The 23,964-nt window shown below is 39.2% G+C and overlaps 1 protein-coding gene across 2 annotated transcripts in view; it reads left to right on the top strand.

The window, feature by feature from the left end:
• The window catches only part of CDH2 (cadherin 2), a 116,675-nt gene that overhangs the window by 80,470 nt on the left and 12,241 nt on the right, over positions 1–23,964 (top strand). For both annotated transcript variants that reach the window (XM_048289424.1, XM_048289423.1), the window contains exons 5-14: positions 205–360; positions 1,737–1,881; positions 2,908–3,080; positions 7,940–8,077; positions 8,430–8,615; positions 10,433–10,689; positions 11,997–12,139; positions 13,334–13,567; positions 13,887–14,120; positions 15,347–15,486. In XM_048289424.1, coding sequence (XP_048145381.1) covers positions 205–360; positions 1,737–1,881; positions 2,908–3,080; positions 7,940–8,077; positions 8,430–8,615; positions 10,433–10,689; positions 11,997–12,139; positions 13,334–13,567; positions 13,887–14,120; positions 15,347–15,486 — 1,806 coding nt within the window. The remainder of the gene's footprint in view (positions 1–204; positions 361–1,736; positions 1,882–2,907; positions 3,081–7,939; positions 8,078–8,429; positions 8,616–10,432; positions 10,690–11,996; positions 12,140–13,333; positions 13,568–13,886; positions 14,121–15,346; positions 15,487–23,964) is intronic.

Below are 23,964 nucleotides of genomic sequence, written 5' to 3'. Positions count from 1 at the left end.
GTATTCATTGACCAGCTTTCTAACAAAGAGTGGTGTTGAAAACTTCAGACTTTATACCAACTCTGTACCATTTCCAGAATAATTATTTTTGCAAGTTCAGCTTAAGGAGCAAGGAGAAAATAGAGAGCTGCTGCTTTTCTCAGCAGCAGTCCTGTCCTGCGCTTGTTTCTAGCTAATGTAAACTTCATCTTTTTTGACACACAGATTAGGTCCGATCGTGATAAAAGCCTTTCGCTACGGTACAGTGTGACTGGCCCAGGAGCTGACCAGCCTCCAACAGGCATCTTCATCATCAACCCCATCTCAGGACAGCTGTCTGTGACAAAGCCTTTAGACCGGGAGCAGATTGCTTCTTTTCATGTAAGAGTTTAATTTACCATAAATCAGATTATCAAATTGAAGACGAACATCTGCTTCAAACATGACTTGAGCAGCCAGCGTTTAGTTTTGCATGAGATATGATTTGAAGAGTTTGTAGCAGATTTGTATTTATTGTACTTAATAAGGCTAACTCTTACTATATTTAAGCAGCTTAAATACATTAACATATGTAAACAGTGATTAAATGTATTTAGATAAAGTAATTTTAAAAGATTGAAATATGGATGCTGGGGCTTATATTTCAAGTACAGGCCATTGATCACAGTCTACACTGAATTGTATACTTTCCAGAAGTTTATTTTTAATTCAGCAACTTAAATTAGGATGTGACTGCTATTAGAATTGCAGCAGCTGTGATTTGAGAAATTAATGGGAAGAATAACGTACCAATTTTTATTTTAGGGGCAAATCTAAGCATTTTAATAGAATTGTAAATTAGGTCTGTCAGCTTATGAAAATTATATTCTTTGCTCTAAAGAAATTGACAAAGTAGACCACAGATTCCAGTATTAGTGGAAAAGGAAAGTTTCAAGGAAGAGGGAGAGCAGACTGTGACCTGAAGTTCTCTGTGCTTTTGGGAAACGATGCTGAAATCGTTACAGAAGTCACCCAGCTCCTGGAGAGAGTTTTCCAACATATCGTGGATTAAAACACTCCTTGCTTTGTGCTCTGGGGAGCCCCTTGAGTGCTTCTTCCAAACAGAGGACACAGCAGGAGGTGTCTGGGGGGGAGGCATGGGTGAAAGGCTCTCTCAAACAACAGCTCCGGCATCCGTAAGATTTTAACTGAGCATTTGACATTGGCAATTCAAGATTTACTGACTTGGGAATTTACATTTATATGAGTCATTTCCAGAGTGGTAAGTTAATAATGCCACCTTGCTGCTTTCTAGTAGTTTTGTAGCCGTAAGATATGTGTGTGTATATGTATGTAAGGGGCATCAGCAGGACTGCTGTAGGAGAAAGTTGCTCTTTTCCCTAACAATGGCCACCCTCTGGTCTAAATACAAAGATGTACATTTAAATCTGCATATTTTTAGAGAATGTTTTCTAGTAGTCATTATTAAAACCGGAATTCTATATGACAGTAGGAACTAGTAGTAATCAAAATTGCATGATCTAAAATAATTTTCATCATATCAGAGAAAGAAGTCTGCAACTTAGAATAGTTTGGAAGTCTGAACGTCAGTTCAATTAGCAACTTGAAAACTTAAAAGGTCAATATGAGGGTGCAATGGCAGATAACAAAATATACACTGAGCTAAAAATGTCTGGCCTGAAACTTCTGTCACTATTATTATATCTATTTGCACCTATACATTGTGCAAATTTTAATACTTTTAATGATTTTTGCAGCTGAGAGCACACGCAGTGGATGTAAATGGAAACCAGGTGGAAAATCCTATTGACATTGTTATTAATGTCATTGACATGAATGACAATAGACCTGAATTCTTACACCAGGTTTGGAATGGGACAGTCCCTGAGGGATCAAAGCCAGGTAAAATATGGGCTAAGTATCACATTTACAGTATCATTTTGAAGGTGTGATGAAGGGGGTGCCTTCAGACCTTGTAATACTTTGAAAAGTATCTTTAGTGTGATGAGCAAAATCTTAGATACTGTCTTCTTATGACACCCTATTTTTAATGCACTTTTTAGCATGTTAGGATTCATTTCCAAAAGGTAGAATTGCTATGTACGTGAACTAAAACCAGGGAAGGCTTTAAGAATATGACTTCTGGTTCATGTTTTTGGAAATCCTAATTATAACATCACAGTTCTTAATTTATTTTTGTGATAGACATTGATGTTCATTTAGTTGACAGGTCAGGGTATAAGAGACTTCCGAAATGTCACCAGATCCAGTTCGTTTTGATTCCCAGAAGCTTTGCAAATACTGGGATTTGAAATCAGTGTCATTTGAATTCTCGAGAAAACCTAAGTGTTGTTCAGATCTCATTAAAATTCTAATCAGCTCAGACTAAAGTTTGCACTATGGCTGAAACCACTTTCTTAATTTGTCAGAAGTGCAAAATGAAAGGTTAGCACCAGAAATGTGTTTTCTAACTTTGCAATGTTTACTTGGCATTTGAGATACATCTCAAAGACTTTTGAAAAAGTATTATTTATACTGATTTTCAGTCACTATCAGTATGTCCACCAATTCTGAACAATAAGTATATTTCCTTTGGCCCAATTAATAACATAAGTATCTAAACATGAGATGTTCTCCTGTTATAGAAATGTTATTTGTGGCAGAACTGTAGGATTTCATTGTTTATGTAGCTTCTTCAGTTTTAAGCAAATCTAGTATTTTATAAACATAAGATTATTTTTATCTTCTCTTATGTATTTTAATTACTCTGTTGGTGAGTCTTGAGTTTAGCCAGTTTGTTTTAAGTAAAGAAGGAATGTGCAGATTTTACCAAAAGAAATACATGCTTTGACGACTGCTTGTAAAGTGATCTTGTATAATCTGAGTGTAAACTGTTTATATAACATCAATTATTTATCCTGCTGCTAGGAACCTACGTGATGACTGTTACTGCCATCGATGCTGATGATCCCAACGCACAGAATGGGATGCTGAGATACAGAATTTTGTCACAGGCCCCAAGCAGCCCCTCTCCAAACATGTTTACAATCAACAACGAAACTGGTGACATTATCACTGTAGCAGCTGGGCTTGACAGAGAGGTATGGCAGGTCTTAATCCCGTGGTCTGGGTTGCACTTAATATTGAAAAGATGCACGTCTCAGGGATCTGGGTGGATGAGAGGCTGGACATGAGCTGACAATGTGCACTTGCAGGCAATCAATACAGGGCTGCATCAGAAGCAGCATGGCCAGCAGGTCAAGGGAGGTGATTCTCCTCCTCTGTTCTGACCTGGAGTGCTGCATCCAGGTCTGGGCCTCTCAGCACAGGAAGGACATGGACCTGCCTGGAGCAAGTCCAGAGGAGGGATGTGAAGATCATCAGAAGGTTGAAGCACCTCTCCTATGAAGACAGGCTGAGAGAGAGCTGGGACTGTTTAGCCTGGAGAAGAGAAGGCTCTGAGGAGACCTTATTGCTGCCTTCCAGTACCTAAATATGGGGCCTGCAGGAGAGCCTGGAGAGGGGTTTTTAATAAGGGCATATAAAGGTAGGACAAGGGGAAATGACTATAAACTCAAAGCAGGTGCATTTAGATCAGCTAAAAGGCAGAAAGTCTTTACTGTGAAGGGTGGTAAGACACTGGAACAGCTTGCATAGAGAAGTTCTGGATGCCCCATCCCTGGAAGTGTTCAGGGCCAGGTTGGATGGGGCTCTGAGCCACCTGGTATAGTTGGAGGTGTCCTTGCCCAGGACTGGGGGTCTGGAACTAGATAATCTTTAAGGTCACTTCTAGTCCAAGCAATTTTATGATGCTGTGAAATATTTCTCCCCCTCCTCAGTCTTAACTTACTCCCTTTCTTCACCCTGTTGACACTGGTCATTGTCCTAGTCCCCGAGTACAAAAACTCAGAGGAGAGAAAATTATGTTAGGGATGAAGATTGGACCTGTATATTCCATACGTGTAGTCACTCTTGGCTGTGTGGGGTCATGGAAAGGATCTTGTCCCATAAGCCTGTTTGCTCTTAAGAAACAGGTACACACTAAAGCAGAGTAATGCAATAATAATAATAATAATAATGAAAATAAATCATCTGTCAGTAATTCATTGCTACATGGTGGGCAAGGCCCATTCTGTCTAGACAGTTCTTCACTGTGCCCACCACTGGAGAAGGAGGGTGTCAGATCCTCTGCTCTGATTCACCCATCTGTGAGGTTGGGAATAAAAATATTTCCCTCCCAAAATCCAAATCTGTCACACTAACTGTGCTTTTAAACCACTTGAAAACTTCACAAGAGATAAGCATTATTTTATAAACAAGCAGTAAAATCCAAACAAATCTCTTTTGAACACATGTTGTTTCAACTTCTGTTTTACTAACCTCATTTTACTTCATTAAATCCAAAGTACTGGATTTGCTCTTCATCTTTTAGCTGCTTGTTTATAGTTATTTAAAATGGAGAATAAAAATGCTTTCTGAAGTTCTGGGTTTGCTATTAATATTCTGATGCATTTCAGTTTGAAAGGAGCAATCAGAAGATTTGAAAAGCTAAACAGACTGTTAGATATTGCAATTAATTTTTGAGGTTTTATTAACATTCATTCTATTCAAGTTGGTTTTGAAGAGAAGGGATTTGAGCAAAGGAAAACCCTGAACTTTACAGTATTGCCCTATTAAATTAAAAGAATGATGGGCAGCTTTGCCCTTGTTTTTAAAATCCCTTGGTCATCTTTGACAGATGAACTTTCAGAAGGACATAGCAGTAATTCTTGAGGTTTTATCACTTGGTGACTAGCTGTACTAGAGGGATTTAACTCGGAAGAAACCAGCTGCCTGTGGAGCTTAGACCCTCACATTAACAGTTGGAAAAACCTTGTCATTCACCATCAGTTTTCCTGATGGATCACTCTGCTGATACCCAAATGCATATATATAAACATTTCTTGAACATGTTGGATATTAATGATTAACATTAAATGACTCAAATATTAAATTAGACTAATATGAGATAAAATGGTTTCCTTCCCAAGCCGTTGCTTTTCTTCCTCCATTTCCTGAATCATTTTGTGGAAGTCAATTAAATTAAAATGACCAGGAGTCTAGAAAGCAAAAGCTGAATTGTCTTGTGACAGTGGGCGGGGGAGTGCCTTGTTCTCCATGTACCCCAGCTGGTCTGCCCACTTCTGCCTTTCCACTCTTTTTCTCTTAAGTCTTGTGTCTCTTTATAAAGCTCTAATTAAAATCATAAAGTACTAGAGAGAACTTTAAATTCTTAAATAATGTGACACATTATGGGAACATAAGTGTTGTAGGCATTAGGGAAAAGAAAAAAAAGTTCCTCTGATAGCATTCCTCATCTGCTGGTATTTTAGATTAGCATGCACAATGCGTTATCTGTGCTAACATGCACAGGAGGAGATTTGCTTAGGTAAGGAAACCCAGCTTTAGGCAGAAGAAATCTTTCATTTGTTATCTCAAAAGATGCTGTTTCATGAGATCCAGCTGCTCTTATTTCTTCCGTTATTGCTGTGGAATTCACTTCAGCATTAAAACATCTGCATTGCTGCTGGAGGTGCTGAAGAAGTCAGGCAGGGTACTTAAATTTACACACTGACGTTCCTGCCTCACGTGAGGTTAATTCAGTGAAGTGCTCTTTATTTGGCCTGTGTTGAATTGGAAAGATGTGAACTGGTGAGGTCTGCGTTCTTTCTTGAAGCTGCCAGCTCGTTTTTGGATGTGTTGCTGCTAAGTCTCTGTGCAGGCTGCTGACACATGCTCCACAGCTTATTCCTGGCTGCATCTCAAACCATAGTGAAAAGAGGAGACCCCACCTCCCCCAATTTCCCCATGTTTGGAAAGTTGTGTGCTTGTTGATTTCTGAAATTTCACTCTCGGCAGTTGATCTGCTTTATGTGAGTGCTGGGAAGGGGGGAAAAAAAACAAGGAACCAGACAAAACCACTGATACGCTGTCTTTTGGGGCACTTTCTGGGGAAGCTTCTAGTGTGCTGGTTCTGTTGGAATTAGAGGATTGTAAGGAAGCTGAGTCCCTGTGTAATAATAATGGAGTTTCCTTAATGAAATTTGCTTCTTGGGATCAATGTGTTAAGACCAAGATGAATCAGAAGCACCTGCTGTTTCAATAACATAGAATCATATGGCAGCGAGATTTGCTTCAATACTGCTTTAGGTTTTATTGCTTCACAGTAAGTAAAGTATGATTTTTTCCTGGATGAAAGTGGTAAAAGTATTTCTTTGGTTCCCTCATGACTGCTTCTCTTGTTGGTGTCATGAAGGAAACCTTTAGGATGTTTAAAGCCTTTTGAAGGTCAGTTTGCAAGTATATTTTCCAAGTCCGAATTCATATATATATTTGTGCATTATTAAACATATATACTGCATTTCTGTAGACTTAATACTAATCTTGCTTTTCTGAAGAATCATGGGATGCATATATAGCAATACACATTTGGGGTGTCTTGTAAGGGTTTCTGTTTGAAAGAGGGCATGAGCATAAATCATTATCTTCAGTGGGAGATAAAGATCCATACAGCTTATTTTAAAAAATTTCTATTCAGTGACTCATATTTGTTGCTTGGAAATGTGTAAACCGTTAAACCTCTCATGTCTGTCGTACTGTCTGGCCAAAATTTGAAAGAATGCTAAATACTATCCATGGAAGTGCCATTGCTTATTTTTTGTATCAGTACTTGTAATTCCTTTTTGTAAATGGTGTGATTCTTGGGCTGTCCTGCTTAGGATCAGGAGCTGGACTCTCTGATCCTGATGGGTCCATTCCAACTCAGCATGTTTCATGATTCTATAAGTTGTTTCCATAAGTAATCTGTCATATACCCCACTCTATAGACAGTGTAAGAAAATAACGTACCAGGTGGAAAAAAAACCCCAAAACATAAAGATAGGCTTTTCTTGAAATATTTTTATTTTGCCAAAAGGTTTTTGCCAGTGTTAGTAAACCATTTGTGAAAGTGCCATTTCAAAGCAATAGCAGCTCCTTATGTTTGTGTCCTTTCTTCTGGGAAGAACTGAATGGTAGCACCTCTCTCCAAGGAAGGATGATGAACTGGTAAATGAAGAAGCATGCACAATATTTGAGTGCAGTGAGTTAAAATAAACTTTTCAGCAACTCTATACAGAAAACATCTTTATGATTTTCCTTTTTATTTTTTTTTTTTCAATAGGACCTTGTCAGTGTCATTTTAAACAGCTCACCAGGCTGAGGTCAGGTCTCCGCCAGGCGATTCTGGTGCTTAGGGACCCTGGCCCCGCTCCATCTGTGAGGGGGGAGTGAGTGCCCAGCTCAAGGGCTGTTAGCAGTGGTGGGGGGAGAGGGGGCCCACGGGCGCCGTCCTCAACCAGGGTGTTTAACATTTATGGAAATAGCTCGTTTGGTGCTTCCCTCCCCCTTTCTCCCAGTGCCCTTACTCGTCTCTGTTGGCCTCGACATCTTTGGTTTCCATAGAGATCACAAGAAATTGCAGCAGCAGTTTTATACTCAGGCTTGGCTGAAACAAAACCTTGGCAGTTGTGGCCGTTTGGCCGAGAAACCTACCTTGGCTCAGTGCTCTCAAATGCTTTTGAGGACTTTCCCTGTTTTAGTATAAACTGCACTCTGGTTCTCTTTTTGCCATTTGAAAAGCATTGTTAAACCTGTGATCATGCATTAACTGTCTAAAGGGGGTTGATTTATTAGAGTAGGAAGCAGTCAGCCTGTCCTTACCTTGATGGTCTTTGAAGAAAGTCAAATGGTAGTTCAGTATAAGCAACCTGCTGCTGTATTCCTGTGGCACAAACTTTGCTCCTGTCATTTTGGGTGATGCTAACTAGAATAAACTGTGTGATAGGCTCCATTGCTTAGCAGAGTGCAATTTTGGGAACACCTGCTGTCCTATGGTAATGTTAGTTTTGTCTAAAACTTACGTTGTCATTTTGTGTTTTAGAAAGTACAACAATATACATTAATAATTCAAGCTACGGACATGGAAGGAAACCCAACATATGGTCTTTCAAACACAGCAACTGCTGTCATCGCTGTGACAGATGTCAATGACAATCCTCCAGAGTTCACTGCCATGACTGTAAGTACAGCATAGAAGTTACTGAAGGATGTGCATATTTATAACCATTCTCTGTTTTTCTCATTATATTCACAGACAGTAAATATTTATTACTTATTAAATACTGTACTGGCAGGCAGAATTAAAATACATGCAGAATATATATCCCTTACATACAGTGTTCTGCTTTTGGCCAAAAGGCAAAAGCTGACAAGGGAATCAAGCCATTGATTCTCTGGGTGGCCTCAGGTAAACTTCATTAGACAAATTGTCGGAATTCCAGAGAAGAGAGGCGGGCTTTGATGAATGCTCAGCATGGTGTGGCTCTTGCATGCTTCTCCAGACGAGTGAAGTGTTTGTGTGGTTTTTGCAGTTCTACGGGGAAGTACCGGAGAACAGGGTGGATGTGATTGTAGCGAACCTGACCGTAACAGACAAAGACCAGCCCCACACGCCGGCGTGGAATGCCATGTACCGAATGACTGGAGGAGACCCGACGGGCCGCTTCACCATCCTGACCGATCCCAACAGCAACGATGGGCTGGTGACTGTCGTAAAGGTAAGGCGTGCTTGCATTCCAGACAGTTCAGCAGAGATGGAAGAAGTGGGAGAACACTGAATGGGGGGATATGTGAATTCCTGAGGCCATCGTGAATTCTGGAATTTAGCAATCTGTCTCTTCTTCTGTTACCTTCTTATGCTATCAATAGTATTCCATCTGATTTAAAAATCAGACAAGGCTGTTGAAAATTAAAAATCGTGAAGCTTTATTTGCCAAAAGATAGAAATTGCTCTGTGAAAAAATGACTGCTTAGTATTTTTTGCTAGTCTGAAGGAACAACTTCTCCTCAATTAGTAGTCATGCATGTTGTCTGCACATTTTGTGTCAAGATGTTCCATTAAGGAACAGATATAGGCAGTCAAAGCACAATCAGAGAGGAAAAAATGATAGGTGGGAGGGTACTTCCACAAGAGATGTTTAAAGACTGGCTATTTTTAAAACCTCGTTTAAATACCTTTTATGGAATAACCTGTCTATCTTCATTCTCTAACCAACACAGCTCTGTGTTGAGGGATGACTTACTGCAAGTGATAATAACAATGTGGTTCTATAATTAAACCTGCCAGGCAGTAGCCACCTTTGCTCATGACCCTCTGATAAGTGTCTCTTCTCTGAGTTGGCCTGCTCTCGTTTTGGCTGATGCATTTCAAAGTCAAACATGTGATGCCAGTATTCCCATTTGGAAATTAAAAAATTCACTTTTAGTTTTACTTTTTTTTTTTCTTTTTTGCTTTGTTTTCTTTCGGTTTGTTTGATTTTAATCCTCCCAGTATCTAGGTGACAGAAAGATACAACCCACCTATGGCATTAATGGTAATTCACATTGGGTTTTTTTAAGAACTGTCTCTGGTTTATAACTGCTCTTCCCCAGAGGTGCCAATTGTTATATTGCAGTCTTCCAGGAAGAATTATGTGAGTGTCTGTGCTTTTTAGCACTCCTTTAAGCGCCCAGACATGGGAAAAGTTGGAAACATGCCTACAGTTTTTATTGGCAGTGCAATGAGTTGATCTGTCAACCTGTAATGAAGATTAGATTGTCTCTTGTCACTTACTTCATACTGTCACGTGCCAAATGCCCCTGTAAGGTACAAGGTTTCTTCAGTCTGGGATGTGTGTGAATAGTACAGTGCATAGTGCAAAGGCAAATCCTGTGTCCGGGAATTCCTCAACCCTATGCAGCACGACAGAGGAACTCTAGACTCAAACTGTTTTTATTTTTTCTTAAATTGGACTTCTGGCTCAGTGAGGAAATCTCCAAACTGAAGGTTGTCTGCACTGGGAAGATGGGAGCTATAGGTATACCAGACATGAGGTTGGCTGGGATTACCAAGAGTATTTCTAGTAAGGTGTTAAGGGCATGAGAATCTCTAATCTACGGGAATAGCTGTGGTCATGAACTTGCTTGAAGGAAACTTTAATCCTCGTAACAGAAAGAGGCAGCTTTTCTCTCCCCAGGAGAGAGCATCAGGAGGCACATGTGAGTGCCTGGCACAAAGCTAGGAGCTTCTTCATCATTTTGTGATTCCACTATTTGTTTCCTCATTTGTCTCTAATGGCAGTACCAGAGCAAGTTAAATCTAGGAATGACAAGGTTTCTAGCTCTTCTGACTTCAAAACTGCTGCTGCTAAGCAAAACCCCAGCCCACAGGCTCATGTTGAGGTGATGAGACTGTGTTCTCTTCAGACTCCATACTCATTTTTGAGAAAAGCAGTACAAGTAATCTTCAAAAATGTGCTTTAAATTTAAAATGTTACTGTGTGTCTATTGCTGCTGTGAATAAACGTTAACACTTCCCACTCTTTGCTCTTCCCAGCCTATTGACTTCGAGACCAACAGGATGTTTGTACTTACCGTAGCTGCAGAAAATCAAGTGCCTTTGGCTAAGGGGATTCAGCATCCTCCTCAGTCAACAGCAACTGTGTCCATTACGGTCATTGATGTGAATGAGAGCCCATATTTTGTTCCAAACCCCAAGCTCGTGCGTCAGGAAGAGGGGCTACTTGCTGGTAGCATGTTGACAACTTTCACTGCTCAGGACCCCGATCGTTACATGCAGCAAACGTCTCTAAGGTCTATATAAACATTTTGCTATGTCTGTGTTATGGAGTGGGTGGGGAGCAAAGAGATGGCATGTGGAATGACTGCATTTACTGTAGCACACAGCTATCCCAACACATCCTGTGGCTTTTGTGCAGCTCTCTCCAAAGGGATTTTTGGCTGTAGAGAGGGTGAACTGACCAGTATTCATAGCTGTGTAATTTTCTCATCCTAAGTCCTATTTCATCAAGGTAGAAGGCAGTTATGCATCTGTTGTAAAGTATATGTTCCATCCCAGCAAATTCAGTCAGAGCAGACACATGCTTCTGTGAACTAAGATCATTTGCAATTTAAATTCACTAGTAATTTTCACATGGCAGGAAAATCAGATTGTTGATGAAATCTGAAGGGTTCTCTTCTAATTTTTTCTCCAGCAGTTCAAAGTAGTCCTGTTGTCTGTCTGTGAACTCTTGTACTGATAGCTATGATCATAATTTGATCATAATTTTTCTTATGTCTGAAACTTTGCTACATGAACATGCCTTGTGTTAGTCACGGTCATTATCTGCAAAGCTAAGATGTTGACTGGCCATGGGTGAGGACTCACCTTATCCTGCATTTTTTTTTCCTTTTAGCTCATTTAGAAGAAACTCCAGAACTTAGGTTCTGTCTTTCCTTCCAAAATCAAGATCATTGCAATTTTATTTTCTCTTGATTCTTGGTTAGCTGTTTGTGATATTTTGCTCATTTGTGAACATAACCATCGTAGAAATGACAGCATGAGGATTTCAGTGCTAAGATAGCTTGCACTTGATTAATGTCAAAGGGAAAATTTATCAGATAGAATGGTTTTGAAAGACACTTCTCTTTCAAATTAAGATGAGAAGCATGCAGTAAAACCAGAGTCTCTGAAAGTGAAGTGATACTGAAGTGCTAGAACAATGTGAGTTAGTGCAACTGTAACACTATCCATTTTTTACCTCTCCTGCTCTCAGCACTCTGACAAGATGAACCTTAGTATGAACAGCTCTGTAGGTGTAGAAAAACCAAGAAGGATCTTGACTGAATATTTTAATTTAGTCTGAGTATTAATGTTGTATAGTCTATGGTAATTGCATGATTCTCTCCAATTATGTGGTAACTTACAGGGCAAGGCACTTCACGAATTGAAATGCAGGACTGATTTTAATACGTATTTCCATTGATAAATGGAAATTTTAAAAATGCTATCTTAAAATTCCAAAAATGTGTTCAGAATACAAATTAAAATACTAATATTGCCTTTGTTGTCAATATTTATGTTGGTGGATAAATAACACAACTTATTATTAAATACACAGGTACTCAAAACTTTCTGATCCTGCAAACTGGCTGAAAATTGACCCTGTTAATGGACAAATAACTACTACAGCTGTTTTGGACAGAGAGTCAATATATGTGCAAAACAATATGTATAATGCAACGTTTCTTGCTTCTGATAATGGTATGTATCAATATTGTATATTTTTTTCAAAAAGCTTTCTTCTTTTTGGTTGAATGGCACTCAGTTTTACTGGGGCAGAAAACAGGGTATGCTTAGAATACATCCCGTTGGAAATCTGTGTTACTATCAGACTGTGTATAGTTTCCCAGCTACTTGGGAAATGGCTGAAAAATAGTTCTCTGAGTTTGTCGAAAAACACTGGCTTGGTGACATTAGTTGAGTTGACAGAAAATTGAAAAAAAGCCTGCATGGGAGGGTGGTAGGTTGAGTGAATGCACAGCGTGAATGTGCTTTATGGAGAATGATGTGTTGGTGGAGGGGGCTTTGTATTTTCCCACATTCAGGCTGCAGCAGTGCAGAGGGAAAAGTATCTCTTTGTTGTCAGTTTGTTAATGACAATTAACACTGCTCAGAAATGAGTCCTTTGGTTTCAGCTGGAGTGCTGTACTGTTGATAGCTGATAGCAGAAAGATGGACAGGTGCAGTTGGGAATATTCTCCCATTAGAAGGGAAAACTGGAATACTGGGGCTCTTTGCATTGGAAAGAAGACATGGTAAAATTTTCTGAACTGGAAGCTGGATCAGCTGTTTCTATACTTTGGCTCTGTTCTGGAGAAGAAACATAAATGGAAGATTATGGGAGGTGGAATGAGAACCATTGTGAGTTATGCTGAAACATTCCGTGCCAAATCATCACATAAATGGGTGATTCCAACAAGGTTTATGGAAGCATTACACATTCGATAGGGATAGCAGGAATGTCTAGAAATAGCATGCTGAAAGTCAGTATTAGAAATAATTTAAACAGCACATTTATGGTAAAGGGGGATCTTAAGTCTTCAAAGTTAGAAAATAATTTGTCCAGAGGACAAACTATCCCAATTTTGCACCTTCTTCTTTGAAGCCTTTGATGTGGACTGTCTATGGATATTGACTATCTGTCTGGTCAGTGAAGTGGATGAGTCCCTGATCAGTGGATCTGCAGTTATTTGCTGAATTTTGCTGAGTAGGGCCATTTTTCCAAGAACAGACTACGTAAGAACTAGTGTGTTAGCAGGAGCAGTAACAGTGTTAGATTGGTTTTGTAAAGAGAGAATCCCAAAACTGAGGTAAATGTATAAAAGTGTTCATACAGCTTGATTTAAATAACTTTGCAGCTGGAAACAGGCTTAATACTATTTCCTTTTCTTTAAGGAATACCCCCAATGAGTGGAACTGGCACACTTCAGATATACCTGCTGGACATCAATGATAATGCCCCCCAAGTGCATCCAAAAGAAGCCACAACGTGTGAAACACTGCAGCCTAATGCTATTAACATCACGGCTGTAGACCCTGACATAGATCCAAATGCAGGCCCGTTTGCCTTTGAGCTGCCTGACACACCTGCTAGTATTAAGAGGAATTGGACCATTGTTCGGATTAGTGGTAATTAACATTATGGAAATCTTAATAGTTTTAAAGAAACTTCCGCAAATGTTTTCTCTTTGGTATTATTTCACAACATACGTGAATTGGGTTAATACGAACAAGAAATCACCTTGTTGTAAGCTCCCCAGAGAACAAGAAATTTTAAGAAAGAAAAGATGTTCACAGCAGTCAGGAAGTCTGTTACCCTGAGTGTCACATAGCGGTTTGAGCAACAAGTTAACACAGAGCTCAAACATGAGCTATTTTTGCCAGTGCTATTTTAAGCCCATGTGAGCAATACATTACTTTTTAACCAGCACCTTATTTTCACACACAGGCGATCACGCCCAGCTCTCCTTAAGAATCCGGTTCCTGGAGGCCGGTATCTACGACGTGCCCATAGTTATTACAGATTCTGGAAATCCACATGCATCCAGCACTTCCTTGCTGAAGGTGAAAGTTTGCCAGTGTGACTTAAACGGAGACTGCACTGATGTTGACCGGATTGTTGGTGCAGGGCTGGGCACTGGTGCCATCATTGCAATTCTGCTTTGTATCATCATCTTGCTCAGTGAGTAGATAGCTCTCTTAATTCTAACTCCTTTACTCTTGCAAGTACAGTATTACGTTTTAGTATCAGGTACCTTGACAAAGATGGGAGTTATTAAAGGCTCAGGACCAGGAATTGCTCCTGCATGGTTTAGTGTTCTGAACAAGTATGAAAACTTCCTTGATAGTACAGGATTTAGATTCCGACAGAGTACAGCTAGCACCTGTTCGGCAGTCAAGCACTGCAGTGGGTTTGTCAAAGAGATTTTCCATTTATACGCATGGACACTAGGAATGATACGTCAGTGAGTGACCAGGTTGAAGATGTGATTAGTCCCCAGACATCTAATCTTTCTTGTGCTGCCAGTATTGTGTGATTTGGTGCCACCCACAGCGGGTAACAGTGCTTTTAAGGAGTGCTCTGATGTTACTGCTGTTGTGCTTCGGATTAATGCAAGTAGGCTGTTGGAAAGTAATACATCACAGCCCTTCACATGAGGCCTGACAGGAAAGGCAGGTATGCAGGAACAATGGTGTTTAAGCATAAAGCTGTACTAGTATTCTACTTTGTGTCAAGTGCATTCAGCAAGGAAAATGACTAAAAATCATAAGTGTCTGTCCAGTAGTAAATTAGATGCTAGATCTCCTACACATTATACTTAACTGATTCCCTAATCTGGTGGAATGCAAGGAACCAGTAGCCTGTTCATAGTACACTATGCACCAGTCTAGAACACAGAAAATTATGGAAACGAGTAATTTAAAAAAAAAAAAAAAATTGAGCCTGGCTAAGCACACAGTTCTATACCAGGACACGGTACAATTGTTTTCATGATACAAGATATTTTTTAAATGCTAGGTATGAAACTAAAAGAACTTTATTGAAGGAGAGGTTTCTTTCTGAATCTAGTGATTTATGAAGCATAGTCTTCCTTAATTCTTTTCATGACAAGTGTATTTTGCAGATGTGGAATGGATTTGTTCCTTACAACCTTGAATATGTGATTGATTTCCAGACCAAATTGCCTATAGAGGTCTGAGTTTAAACATATCTTGCATAAGCTGCCTTCTGCCAGGTTTTTTCACTTTAAAAAAACCTGTACGTTATCAAGAACGGTCAAATCCCAACTTTACTGCTTCTTTGGGTTTTTTTTTCTTTTAAAATCTTGACGTCAAATTTCTACGATTTTCCATGGCTGTATTTCAGAATCAAGATGTGGTTTTGTCTCTTCCATTTTTGCATTACAGTTTTAGTTTTAATGTTCGTGGTATGGATGAAACGCCGTGATAAAGAGCGTCAGGCAAAGCAGCTCTTGATTGATCCTGAAGATGATGTGAGGGACAACATTCTGAAATACGATGAAGAAGGGGGTGGAGAGGAAGATCAGGTGAGGAAAGATTAATGGGTTTTATGTATAGATTTACACTTCTTACTTCACTTACCTATTTTGTTTACATTGAAACACTATGGTAGGTAGCTAATTTTTACGTTAAATAGTGAAGGCAATAAGTGAGGTTTTCAAAGCTTTAAATAAAACACTGCTTTTTCATTCAGGTTTTTTTGCAGCTCCAGATATACCAATTGCTTGCCATTTGGATGTGTAAAAACTGTATCTTGTCCTCTTGCAGTAAAAGCATTCTGACCAGATTCCAGCTAAGGCTGTTATATTTAAATTAAAGTTTGCATCCACTCTCACTGCTGTCTGTAAACTTTCCTCACTCTTTGTCTGGGAAATTGTTGTACAGAAACACAAGTGCAGGGTGCCTAATACCACCTAAACCAAGTATGACCCTTTCTTGGTGGTGGGTGAATGCCTTTTTAGATATGTAGTGATGTTGGCTATTGATAGATTTGCCACCACTGGGATTTCAAGCTTGGAAAGCATTTAGGTTTCAAGTAGCTGTCAGGGCACATCTGTGTTTATTCAAATACCTTTCCAGGCAGGTGCCATATGCATTTACTCTCATGTCGCCTCTGGTTGAACCACTGCTGATATGTCAGAGGACTAGGAGTGATGTGCATATGCTAAGAATAGCTTCTTTTTCCCTCTCTCTCTCCAAGTTAGTGGATTTTCAAGCAGTGTGATTTCCTTCCTTCAGAGGACATTTATTAAGTGCTTTATGAACATGACAAACAGCAGATTTATGCACAGTATTAATAGTAGAAGTGTAGTAATTACAAAGAGAACAGTGCATATAATAGAGTCTAAGAAATTTTCCAGTTAAAAGCCTTGAAAAATTAAGTGCAATTCTTCCACACATCCCCAGTCCCAGTCATCTGGCACTTGAGTTATCTGAAAAGTGTCTCCCTTTACTGGTACAGACTTTTATAGTTTCCTTCTGCTCGTTTGTTTGTTTGTCTGAAATTTGTGTTCCCCTTAGTAATTTCCATGCTTCCTGCATTTCCCCAAGTACTGTTCCTACTTCCTGGCTTTTCTGCATAATGTTCTTCTTAGGCAGTTTTCAAAGGAAACTTCAGTTTATGCAGTTTTGGAAAATTGCTTATGTTGTTAAATAAAGTGAAAACAACCCTTTGAGTCTATGCATGTATTCCAGTTGTTTGTACATGGTTTGACTACAAGAACTGCATCCTGTTTGTGCATCTGTTATTGTACAGAAAAGTTACAAGCTTAAAAGAAAATCAGGAAAACTCAGTCCTGTGAGAAGTAATTTTTCAGTTCACGTATCCCCAGCTCTTGTTCATCCTGAATTCTCTGGAGGATCAGTTCAGCAATTGTCATGGAACTTTGATTTTGATTACTGTCCACATAACCCTCAGGACAGAGTGAGTGAGGTTCTCTGAGTATAGTCCATTGGGAAGTCATAGGTGATGGTGGGGTAGCGTAGGGAGAGATTGCGCTGCAGATCAGAAACGTTCACCGTTGTAACAGTGGACAACGAGAGTAAAACGGGACTGGTTCTGAAGTCTCTCCTCTGCCCATCTTGTGCTGTGCTCCACTCCAGTTGGCAGTGCTGCCTTTGTGAGAGGAGCAGTTAGGGTGGTGTGGCAGGAGGCAGCATCCTGCGAGTGCCGCAGAGATTAGCGCGACGTAAACCGTCCGTAATCACAGCCTTTCACTGGCAGTGAATGAATGTGCTGCACGCAGTGAAAGGAAAACTGCCAACGGGTGGACTAGCAGTAAAATAGTAAGAAACGTGAAATTAGGACCATTTCCTCTCACAGTGGGCGTAGAAGGCATCTAGATATAGATAATTTTGAGGGCTTTGCAAAAGATTGAATGATTTTTAGTCACAAAACCCCTTATTTCGTTCTTAAGACGAATGTTAAAGCCACTATTGCGATTTAGTTATCTCCACTGCCAGCCACTTGGTTCGGGTATATGGGTCCCTTTTTTGATCCATTGACAGCAGGCCAGTCTCTGGGGGTCTAAAACACCCTTTCACACTCCAAATGTAGAAAACATGTCAGGAAAAGAACAGCTCCTACAAAGTATAACAAGCTTTTATGATCACTTCTATAGTAGCTGGTTTTACACCAGTACTAGGCAAAATGAGGGTAGGTTCTCCATAGCTTCAAAGCTAGGAATTTGTTCCTATGCAGAATGGATGAAGAGAGAGCATAAACTTTTCAGCTTATTTTTCTGTCTACAATGGATGATTGTAGATAAATTCTGTCTTGCTTTTCAGGGAGATTATTTTACATTATTTTGGTTTGGCATTTTGTAAAATCTAAATTCTGCCTGTGCTTAACTAGATGATAATAATTCCTAGGCTTGTTTCTTCTTGGTTCCCTCCTGGCCATCCTCACCTCCTGTGCCCAAGGGAAAGAGGGAGAATTGTATTTCATTGGGGTTTATTTGGTTTTGCACACATTTTATGTGAGACTTAAGAACTTAGAATGCAAAGCTTTTCGAATGTCCCAACAAGTCCTCTGCAAGCGGTAATCTCATTTTTGCAAACCACGGCTTAGCAAAATACTGCATAAGCAAAGATGTGTGCAGAGCATTGTGGGCAAAAGTTACTGGCTATAAAGATCTTTGCATTTTTGTCAATATTAATGAAAGTATTCAAGAGCCAAAGTGAGTGTTCTAAAAAAACATAGGACTTACACCAAAAATGTATTTTCCAAATGAGGCCTCATAGGGTAAAACTGCCGCTGTTTTATTAAAATCAAGAAAAATTGCTTTGTGTCAGTCTTGGATCCGTAAGTCATCAGCAAATGACAGGAAAATGCTCTGTGTCAGTATTAACTTTCTTATGGTGCACCATCCCTAAAATCCTGAAGATTATTTAACAAGCAGCTTCAGAAGAAGGCAGTACACAAGGTGACTCACACACAGAGCCATCCAGCCCAGGGTGCATCTCATGTGGTGAAATAGAAGGGAATTTTAAAGCCTCATGTGTATCTCAGTGAAAACAATATTTTAAAAGCTTCAGATCTTTTCATAATCGGTACCATTTAAAATTACTTCTATTTATAGCCAGCAAATTACTTCTTAAATTCGCATGCTTCTGTAGAAGGACAACTTGAAGATTTACCCTGTGTGGCCTGATATTTCCCAGATGTTTAGGTTATTTGAAGATATGACTGTTAGGGCTTGAAGCTAAGTGATAGAAGTTACATCTCTCTGTATCCTAAACCAAATTAAACTGGAGGTTTTTATCTTAAAATTATTTATTTATTTGAGAGGTTTAATTTATGTATTTTGAAGCTACACAGTTGGGTTTCTTAGCTGTCATGGCAGACCCAGAAACTCCTAAAGCATATTCAGCATGTTCCTTTCAAACTACATTCTATCAGAGTTATGTCTCTTGTAAGAAATTAGATGAGTTCAAATTCCAGTTAGTTCCTCTGAGTAATACCAACTGCCAACAACAAGCTGGAATTCCTGTTTGGTTTTGTTGGTGTGTTTGGTTTTTTTCTCCTGTGCCAACAATTCCCAGGAACTATGAGGTGAAATCTGTAATAAAAGAGCAGTTTAGTCCATCATGAAGGTCTTCTGTTAATCCCATCTGAGGCCATCTTGGCCTGCTTTGTTTGCTCTGACAGACTGAATGCTTGTCAAGAAAATTGAGGATCTTGAATGATTCACAGTCATCTTCTAGTCTGGCATGATGTACACAGGGTCGTGTGATCTCCACAGCAGCTGAGAAAAATGCTATTAATTTTCTAAGGCAGAAAAGCTTTTGATCTGTGGGTCATAATTGAAGTCAGCCTGCTCACCACTGAAGAGCATTGTCAACACTGGAAATGTTCGGGACTTCTTTCACCTAGAAAAAGCAGACTGAAAAACAGGCTCCAGAAGGTGTACAGCACTCCTGACGTTCCAGGCACAAACTCTTTCTCGGTTTTGTGAAAGATGACTGTACTAGCAGAAGTTGGGGATAAGGGAGAAATGAGAGAAAGCAGAGGTATTCCAGATAGAAAGCTTTGGATTCTTGTCAGGATTCTGTTTACTCTTTTCTGCTTTTAATAATTTAGCTACCTGACTTAGAGGAGATGGGCCATGAGAGGGTTTGAGTCAGCATCATTCTATGGAAGTCAGTGGGACTGGTTTGGGGAGGGGAGAATTGTTGGATTTTTTTGTGCTTAGTTTTTTTGTTTGTCTTTTGGAGTTGGTTTTTTTTGTTAAACCTTGGTATTTTGTTTTGTTTTTCTTAAAATTATATCTAACTCTTAAACTAATGGGGCTAGGGGACAGTATAGTTCATTATATTCTGAAACAGAAGGTTCAAATTACAAAACTGGTAGTGAGTGCCTCTCGATTATTAATGGACCACATGATCTGTAGCTTGTAGTTGTTTAGCAACTGGGGAGGTGTGAGGTGCAAATGATGGGTATTGTCTCCTGATGCAACGTGCTCTCTGCACTTGTAACACCAGTCTCAGTCCCAGATACCAAAACCTGCTGCTGACTGAGTGGTGAAGCACTTAGCATGTGTGTGCAGTGTAGTTCACACCCACAGCACATCACAACCCACAACCATCGCTAACTCGTTCTCATCGCGTATCTCGGGCCATTTGTATGACTTAACATCGAGGCAGGGGGTGCTTGACTGGGATGTGTGCAGCATATGTCAGCCTGATAACTGTGATACTTTTTTTTTCATCTAACTGCTTTTGTATACATCTCATTGCACGAGATGATTCTCTCCTTTGAGTTCATTTTTGTAATGTTTTCTGTACTTTCTTCAGTAGTACTTGCTCACGCAGGTGGTCCTGTTGAAGCAAGTTGCCTGAGCAAGTAGGTGGTATGCTTTTAAAGTATTGCAGATGAGCTGTTTTGAAAATGTAGGGTAATCCAGCCCTCAAATCTTTGCAGCACAAGAATTTCCAATGCAATGATTTTACTATTATTTAAAGTAGTTTTCTTCCTGAGGATTCTTCATGGTCCTTCCTACATCACTGTTTTTCTTTCTACATTAGTCAGTATTTTTGTCATATTTTGTTACATATTATGTAAAGAAAGAAAATAGTAGCATTTATTTTAATGGTGTTAATCGCATTAAAAGTAAAAGATGAATGGTTTATTGTTATGTGTGCAGGATCTAAATTCCTAAACAGAAATTGCTCCTTGATAGAAAGGGTAGCTGTGCTCCAGCATTTATGTATCATAGATAAAAGCAAATTAGGCAATCCTTCTGAATTTTTGTGTGTGGGTTTTGGGTTTTTTTTTTCCTTATTGTCATAACTTCCTGTATGCCCACATTTTGCATAACGTTAGCCTTCTGTGCTGCATCTTGTTATGACCTCTGTTGTAAACATGATAATGGTCCTTACTTACTCCATGAACTTTATAAATCCATGTGATTAGATTTTCTTTTTCACCACCCTGAGTCTTACTCAGATCATTTACTCTCACTTTTTAACCCTCATTTTGAATTGCATTAAGAAGAGAACATATTTTATGTTCTGAAATTCCAAACATAATGAATTAAATAAAAGTTGCTAAGATATTCTCCATGAATATACAGTACTGTAATTAAAAGGTAGTTATTTCAGGGATTGTGTTTGCTTACTAAGACATTAGCTTCACTTTTTTGAATATGTGACTCATACAGTGCTCCTGTGGAAGAATTGCTGTCATTCCTTAGTGAATCTTTATCTCATGATATGAAAAGTAATGTTTCCATAATTCCATTACAAAATTGTTTTATTTTATCGTATCTAGAACCTCTGCCTGTTACTGTGTTTTATCTCCAGCTGGAGTTTAACTTTCACCTTTTTTATTATTAAAAAGATAAGCTAGCTTCTTCATTATCTTAAAAATTGTTAACTGGTAGTACTCCAGATGCATCTATAATAAAAACAAATGGGAAAAGCAATATGTCAGAAAGTAATCTAAAAGCAAGTGACAAACAAAGAGCAACTGTTGGTGTAGGCATTTTAACTATCCTCCCACCTGCAGCCTACATCTAGTCAGTCCTCTGTCTTTGCTTGTTTTGAAGTCTCATTATTTTAGCAAATGTAAGTTTTAAGGTGGGTTGGAGCATTTTGCAGAACTCAGGCAATATTTAAGTGCAAATTTCTAATAGCTTTTTAGGGTGATGTTTGGTGGTTTGGGGGTGTAGAGTATTATACCAGGATTGTTTTTCACTTCCTTTTTCTTTGTTTTTAAAAGATCTCAGTGGGAATATACAGGAGTAAAATACTTCTTTCCTTCCTTCCCCATCCCCTTTCTCTATTGGAGTAGACAGCAATTGTCTTTGGAACACAAAGGCAAAGCAGAACACGTGTTTTATCCATAGATACTTCAAAGTCATAATTAGTTCTGTTCTCTTCAGAAAATAAAAAACATGAGTTTATGCTAAGGCACCATCCTCTAAAACGGGCAGGTGAAATTCAAATTTCTGCTCCTGTTGCTTTATATGCACCTAAACCACTGCAGGGGATTGTGTTCAGTGAAAGACACAGGTCTCACCATCAAGTTAAGTCAAATTGCTCTGGTGGCAAGTTGATTACTTCTTGTATGGGGATAGAGCTGAACTTTCATATTTCTTTGCAAAGGGTACGTCCCTTGAAAGTGAGAAACAGGTATAGTGGTTTTATTACATTGTTCATATGTCCAGTCCTACGTTCATGCCTAGTCAAAGCTTTAGTTCTGTAGAAGGTAAAAACCCAAGTCATCCCTAGAAGTGTATCTTAGAGTCTCATGAGCAGTCAGGATACAAACTGAGAGCTCTGAGATAACAGAGAAGCCAGAGTCATAAATCATTATTGACCGTCAGTCACATTCCAGGCACCAGGCTGTGGTAGTGAAAAGCTCAATTCAGATGTAATATATTACAGTATTTTCTGAGTTTTCCTTTCTTGTAAAAAAAGTCAGTCCTGTCCGTGCATAGCATTTTATAGTTGTAGTACATTGTGGTTTCATTCTATTTGCAGTTCTGCTTTACACTGCTCCAGTATACATTCATAGGAGGCAGATTCAATTGCAGTAAAAATTTTTGCTTTGTTAGGGTTTTTTATGAGAACTTAAGTAAATCTTCTACAGTAGAACAGCTAATCAGGATGAAAAAAATAAAAGATGTGTAAAAATAGAAGTTTCTGAGAAACTCTTGATTCCTGGCCTATTCCCTCTTTCTTCTTTTTCTTTTTTTTTTTTTTTTCAGGGATTGTAGGATCTGGTAACTGTCAGTCAGAAAGTGAAGTACTTTTTAAAAAATCTCTCCTGCTGTAACTGATGACTGCTGTAGGAGGGATTATTACTCAGGTGCTGTTCAGTGAATAGCTGCCTTGCCCAAGAGGAAGTTGTTTAAGGAAGAGACTTTTACAGGCTGCATTATCTTGTTTCTGTGCTATTACTTGGGAGTATAAAATGGCCTTTTCTTCTATTTTGGATATTTCTTCTATTCAAGTTGAGATACTTGAACTGTGCTTTGAACTACTGTGTAGATGTTGTTAAAGAAGTGCTTTTGGGAGTTTTAGAGCCTTCTGCCTACAGTTCTGGTAAGGTGGCTAATTTGTAGGGCTTGTCTACCTGATTTTGACATTTAGCACTCCTCACTGGGATTGTGTGTTTCAGGAACATAAGGTTTGAACTAATAGAGGTTGAAGTATTTGCTTAAAGCTGTTAGAACTAAGTGAATAGCTAATAATGTCAATATTGTAATCAACTTGGAGGGGAGAGGGGGTTAGTGGGGTGGGGGGGGAGCAGTGAGATTGATTGATTTCACAAGATGCAACTTCTGATAAAATGCCCTTCTAGCACATTAAGGTTGTCATCTCTTTAACCACCATTTATTCAAAAGGCGGCTCTATTGTCTCCAGTCATAACAGATCTCTTCATAAACAAGAGGAAAGACGAAGAATCATTCAACTTGCTTCACTTAGATCCTTCTTGTAGAATGTGAGGTTCCCCTGTTGACTGTAGGCTAGGACTATCAGACTAGTCCAAATTTCTGGTTTCCAAAGGCCTGAGTTTTTCTAGGTGCAAAATGTGAGCAAACTAATATGTCTTAGCAATCTCACAGTAGAGAAAAACTAAGTAGATTCTCTCTTTTATCAACAATCCTAAGTTTGTCCAGAAGTTTGAGGAGGAAAAACTCAAACTAACCATACTCTGTTTGGGTGTGCTCAAGTCCAGACCGAAGGAAGGGAATTTTTTCTAGAATTGCTGGAATTAGGGCTAAACAGTAAAAATAAATACCTCTGACAAAATTGGCAGCCGTATGAATTAGATGCTCCCAGCTCTCACTGAAGTACATTTCCAATGGAGGGCCAAGTCTTGCTCCTCAAGGAACTGCCCGTAGTCCCTAAGTCCCTTTTAATTATGAACAGGTTTTATGGGAAAAGACTGGAGCAAAACCAAAATGCTGTTGACTTGTGGTCCTGAAATTAAGAGTGAAAATGATGGCCCATAATAGTGCTCAAAGCTGGCTGTCCCAGCCTATCCCAGCATGTTC

This window comes from Corvus hawaiiensis, chromosome 30 (genome assembly GCF_020740725.1).
Source record: "Corvus hawaiiensis isolate bCorHaw1 chromosome 30, bCorHaw1.pri.cur, whole genome shotgun sequence".
NCBI classification, from domain to species: Eukaryota; Metazoa; Chordata; class Aves; order Passeriformes; family Corvidae; genus Corvus; species Corvus hawaiiensis.
Note: the sequence above shows the minus strand (reverse complement) of the source record. Positions and strands in the feature narration are given on the sequence as shown.